The sequence below is a fragment of the Corella eumyota genome, chromosome 5 (genome assembly GCF_963082875.1).
Source record: "Corella eumyota chromosome 5, kaCorEumy4.1, whole genome shotgun sequence".
Lineage (NCBI taxonomy): Eukaryota > Metazoa > Chordata > Ascidiacea > Phlebobranchia > Corellidae > Corella > Corella eumyota.
Window position 1 is genome coordinate 12,666,466 of NC_137494.1, and position 6,322 is coordinate 12,672,787.

The 6,322-nt window shown below is 23.0% G+C and overlaps 1 protein-coding gene across 2 annotated transcripts in view; it reads left to right on the plus strand.

The window, feature by feature from the left end:
* Window positions 1-806, plus strand: part of LOC145753014 (uncharacterized) — an 83,812-nt gene extending 83,006 nt beyond the window's left edge. For both annotated transcript variants that reach the window (XM_082569393.1, XM_082569394.1), the window contains 2 exons: window positions 105-290; window positions 383-806. In XM_082569393.1, coding sequence (XP_082425519.1) covers window positions 105-290; window positions 383-401 — 205 coding nt within the window. In that variant the 3' untranslated portion in view covers window positions 402-806. The remainder of the gene's footprint in view (window positions 1-104; window positions 291-382) is intronic.
* The last annotated feature ends 5,516 nt before the right edge of the window (window positions 807-6,322 follow it).

Genomic DNA, 6,322 nt, shown 5'->3' on the forward strand with positions numbered 1-6,322 from the left:
TGAATAGTTTATTTTATAATATGCCAACTTTATAAAAATAAAAAATACTGATTTTAAGCTTAACGTTTTTTATTAAAATTTGTAATTTTAAATTTTGTTTTCAGGCGGCCAAATCTTGAATCTCAGTCTAAATTTGACCCCGACTCTCTAAACAACGAGTTCATGAACTTGTCACGTGAGGCTGATCAATTACATTCGACCTTGGCATCACGTGATGGGCCACGTAACGAGGTGAATGTTCGCAATCGTTTGACCAACGTCCAGATCAAATTATCAGACGTTCAAAAAAGGTAAAAAATAAAAATTTGAAAAATAATTTTTTTTAAAAAAAATTAAGATATTTTAATAAAATTTGTTTAAATTATGTTTGTAATTCTTTCAGATTGAGAAAAAAACAATAATTACAAGGTCAAGTTAAAAAAAAAATGTCTTCAGAACACTGTAGTGCAATTACTTTATTAAAATTCGTCAGTAATTAGTGTGTGTGTTTAAAATTTTCTTTGTACACTATATCAGCACTTACAAGTACATGTATATGTTTTTTTCATTATAGAATCACTGTAAATTCAACTGTAACAATTTCCATTTTGTAGCCTTAACACACAAACGTACTATTTTTTTTTGTCATAGCAAATACAGCTTTATTTCATATGTTTTAACAGAAAATTAATTTTTTTTATTTATCAAATTAGATAATTTTTACGTATTTTCTATCACCACTGTATTAGAGCCTTAATTTATAATTGTAATGTTTTTGTAGTTATCACACTGTTTTATTAAATATATTAAAAACGCAAAAAAAATAATTTTTGGTGTTATATTGACTTTGTATTAAGATGAATTTAAGTGTGTTAATTTTTCTATATTGATAACTTAACAGGCACTCAGTTGTTTAATCAATGCGCTGTTCATTTGCCTGAAATCAGAAAAAATTATTTTGTCGTATTTTGCAAAAAAGGCACTAGTGGTCTTTATAATAAGTCATGCAAAAAAAATATTGCCCATAGCATATAGATAGATTAAAGGGCGCCTACGACGCCGAAGTCAAAAAAGCGTTGTAATTTTTGATTTAGTTAAGATTTTTGCGAATTGTTTTATCTTGAATGTTAGTTAGGCCAATGCGCGTCTAATAAAATATAAAATTTTAGGTTTTGAGATTTCATCAATTTTTAATAAAAATGTCATAACTTTTATAAATATTAATATTTTCAAAAATAAATTTGTAAACACGTGAATTGGACCTGCACCGTTCTACCAAAACAAATAATTTTCGATTTAAATTTTTTTATTTAAACAAAAAAAAAATTCTATGCAATATCATTGGCCAAAAATATCACGTGACCTAATTAAACCCAAAATAAAAATTTGTAGTAACTTTTGTTTTACTAAAAATTTTTGCGAAATGTTTTATCTTGAATGTTAGTTAGGCCAATGCGGGTCTAATAAAATATAAAATTTTAGGTTTTGAGATTTCATCAATTTTTAATAAAAATGTCATAACTTTTATAAATATTAATATTTAAAAAAAATATTTTGTAAACACAGTAATTGGACCTGCACCGTTCTACCAAAACAAATATTTTTCGATTTAAATTTTTTTATTTAAAAAAAAAAAAATTTCTATGCAATATGATTGGCCAAAAATATCACGTGACCTAATTAAACCCAAAATAAAAATTTGCTGTAACTTTTGTTTTACTAAAAATTTTTGCGAAATGTTTTATCTTGAATGTTAGTTAGGCCAATGCGGGTCTATTAAAATATAAAATTTTAGGTTTTGAGGTTTCATCAATTTTTAATAAAAATGTCATAACTTTTATAAATATTAATATTTTCAAAAAATATTTTGTAAACACGTGAATTGGACCTGCACCGTTCTACCAAAACAAATATTTTTCGATTTAAATTTTTTTATGTAAAAAAAAAAATTTTTATGCAATATCATTGGCCAAAAATATCACGTGACCTAATTAAACCCAAAATAAAAATTTGCTGTAACTTTTGTTTTACTAAAAATTTTTGCGAAATGTTTTATCTTGAATGTTAGTTAGGCCAATGCGGGTCTATTAAAATATAAAATTTTAGGTTTTGAGATTTCATCAATTTTTAATAAAAATGTCACTTTTATAAATATTAATATTTTCAAAAATTATTTTGTAAACACGTGAATTGAACCTGCACCGTTCTACCAAAACAAATATTTTTCGATTTAAATTTTTTTATTTTTAAAAAAAATAAATTTCTATGCAATATCATTGTCCAAAAATATCACGTGACCTAATTAAACCCAAAATAAAAATTTGCTGTAATTTTTGTTTTACTAAAAATTTTTGCGAAATGTTTTATCTTGAATGTTAGTTAGGCCAAAGCGGGTCTATTAAAATATAAAATTTTTAGGTTTTGAGATTTCATCAATTTTTAATAAAAATGTCATAACTTTTATAAATATTAATATTTGTAAAAAATATTTTGTAAACACGTGAATTGGACCTGCACCGTTCTACCAAAACAAATATTTTTCGATTTAAATTTTTTTATTTAAAAAAAAAAAAATTTCTATGCAATATGATTGGCCAAAAATATCACGTGACCTAATTAAACCCAAAATAAAAATTTGCTGTAACTTTTGTTTTACTAAAAATTTTTGCGAAATGTTTTATCTTGAATGTTAGTTAGGCCAATGCGGGTCTATTAAAATATAAAATTTTAGGTTTTGAGATTTCATCAATTTTTAATAAAAATGTCATAACTTTTATAAATATTAATATTTTCAAAAAATATTTTGTAAACACGTGAATTGGACCTGCACCGTTCTACCAAAACAAATATTTTTCAATTTAAATTTTTTTATTTAAAAAAAAAAAATTTTTATGCAATATCATTGGCCAAAAATATCACGTGACCTAATTAAACCCAAAATAAAAATTTGCTGTAACTTTTGTTTTACTAAAAATTTTTGCGAAATGTTTTATCTTGAATGTTAGTTAGGCCAATGCGGGTCTAATAAAATATAAAATTTTAGGTTTTGAGATTTCATCAATTTTTAATAAAAATGTCATAACTTTTATAAATATTAATATTTTCAAAAAATATTTTGTAAACACGTGAATTGGACCTGCACCGTTCTACCAAAACAAATATTTTTCGATTTAAATTTTTTTATTTAAAAAAAAAAAAATTTCTATGCAATATGATTGGCCAAAAATATCACGTGACCTAATTAAACCCAAAATAAAAATTTGCTGTAACTTTTGTTTTACTAAAAATTTTTGCGAAATGTTTTATCTTGAATGTTAGTTAGGCCAATGCGGGTCTATTAAAATATAAAATTTTAGGTTTTGAGATTTCATCAATTTTTAATAAAAATGTCATAACTTTTATAAATATTAATATTTTCAAAAAATATTTTGTAAACACGTGAATTGGACCTGCACCGTTCTACCAAAACAAATATTTTTCGATTTAAATTTTTTTATTTAAAAAAAAAAAAATTTTTATGCAATATCATTGGCCAAAAATATCACGTGACCTAATTAAACCCAAAATAAAAATTTGCTGTAACTTTTGTTTTACTAAAAATTTTTGCGAAATGTTTTATCTTGAATGTTAGTTAAGCCAATGCGGGTCTATTAAAATATAAAATTTTAGGTTTTGAGATTTCATTAATTTTTAATAAAAATGTCATAACTTTTATAAATATTAATATTTAAAAAAAAATATTTTGTAAACACGTGAATTGGACCTGCACCGTTCTACCAAAACAAATATTTTTCAATTTAAATTTTTTTATTTAAAAAAAAAAAATTTTTATGCAATATCATTGGCCAAAAATATCACGTGACCTAATTAAACCCAAAATAAAAATTTGCTGTAACTTTTGTTTTACTAAAAATTTTTGCGAAATGTTTTATCTTGAATGTTAGTTAGGCCAATGCGGGTCTAATAAAATATAAAATTTTAGGTTTTGAGATTTCATCAATTTTTAATAAAAATGTCATAACTTTTATAAATATTAATATTTTCAAAAAATATTTTGTAAACACGTGAATTGGACCTGCACCGTTCTACCAAAACAAATATTTTTCGATTTAAATTTTTTTATTTTTAAAAAAAATAAATTTCTATGCAATATAATTGGCCAAAAATATCACGTGACCTAATTAAACCCAAAATAAAAATTTGCTGTAACTTTTGTTTTACTAAAAAATTTTGCGAAATGTTTTATCTTGAATGTTAGTTAGGCCAAAGCGGGTCTATTAAAATATAAAATTTTAGGTTTTGAGATTTCATCAATTTTTAATAAAAATGTCATAATTTTTATAAATATTAATATTTGTAAAACATATTTTGTAAACACGTGAATTGGACCTGCACCGTTCTACCAAAACAAATATTTTTCGATTTAAATTTTTTTATTTAAAAAAAAAAAAATTTTTATGCAATATCATTGGCCAAAAATATCACGTGACCTAATTAAACCCAAAATAAAAATTTGCTGTAACTTTTGTTTTACTAAAAATTTTTGCGAAATGTTTTATCTTGAATGTTAGTTAAGCCAATGCGGGTCTATTAAAATATAAAATTTTAGGTTTTGAGATTTCATTAATTTTTAATAAAAATGTCATAACTTTTATAAATATTAGTATTTAAAAAAAAATATTTTGTAAACACGTGAATTGGACCTGCACCGTTCTACCAAAAGAAATATTTTTCGATTTAAATTTTTTTATTTTTAAAAAAAATAAATTTCTATGCAATATCATTGGCCAAAAATATCACGTGACCTAATTAAAGCCAAAATAAAAATTTGCTGTAACTTTTGTTTTACTAAAAATTTTTGCGAAATGTTTTATCTTGAATGTTAGTTAGGCCAAAGCGGGTCTATTAAAATATAAAATTTTAGGTTTTGAGATTTTATCATCTTTTAATAAATATGTCATAACTTTTATAAATATTAATATTTGTAAAAAATATTTTGTAAACACGTGAATTGGACCTGCACCGTTCTACCAAAACAAATGTTTTTCGATTTAAATTTTTTTATTTAAAAAAAAAAAAATTTTTATGCAATACCATAGGCCAAAAATATCACGTGACCTAATTAAAGCCAAAATAAAAATTGCTGTAACTTTTGCTTTACTAAAAATTTTTGCGAAATGTTTTATCTTGAATGTTAGTTAGGCCAATGCGGGTCTATTAAAATATAAAATTTTAGGTTTTGAGATTTCATCAATTTTTAATAAAAATGTCATAACTTTTATAAATATTAATATTTTCAAAAAATATTTTGTAAACACGTGAATTGGACCTGCACCGTTCTACCAAAACAAATATTTTTCGATTTAAATTTTTTTATTTAAAAAAAAAATAAATTTCTATGCAATATCATTGGCCAAAAATATCACGTGACCTAATTAAATCCAAAATAAAAATTTGCTGTAACTTTTGTTTTACTAAAAAATTTTGCGAAATGTTTTATCTTGAATGTTAGTTAGGCCAATGCGGGTCTAATAAAATATAAAATTTTAGGTTTTGAGATTTCATCAATTTTTAATAAAAATGTCATAACTTTTATAAATATTAATATTTTCAAAAAATATTTTGTAAACACGTGAATTAAACCTGCACCGTTCTACCAAAACAAATATTTTTTGATTTAAATTTTTTTATTTAAAAAAAAAAAAATTTCAATGCAATATCATTGCCCAAAAATATCACGTGACCTAATTAAACCCAAAATAAAAATTTGCTGTAACTTTTGTTTTACTAAGAAGTTTTGCGAAATGTTTTATCTTGAATGTTAGTTAGGCCAAAGCGGGTCTATTAAAATATAAAATTTTAGGTTTTGAGATTTTATCAATTTTTAATAAATATGTCATAACTTTTATAAATATTAATATTTGTAAAAAATATTTTGTAAACATGTGAATTGGACCTGCACCGTTCTACCAAAACAAATATTTTTCGATTTAAATTTTTTTATTTAAAAAAAAAAAATTTTTATGCAATATCATTGGCCAAAAATATCACGTGACCTAATTAAAGCCAAAATAAAAATTTGTTGTAACTTTTGTTTTACTAAAAATTTTTGCGAAATGTTTTATCTTGAATGTTAGTTTGGCCAAAGCGGGTCTATTAAAATATAAAATTTTAGGTTTTGAGATTTCATCAATTTTTAATAAAAATGTCATAACTTTTATAAATATTAATATTTTCAAAAAATATTTTGTAAACACGTGAATTGGACCTGCACCGTTCTACCAAAACAAATATTTTTCGATTTAAATTTTTTTATTTTTAAAAAATATAAATTTCTATGCAA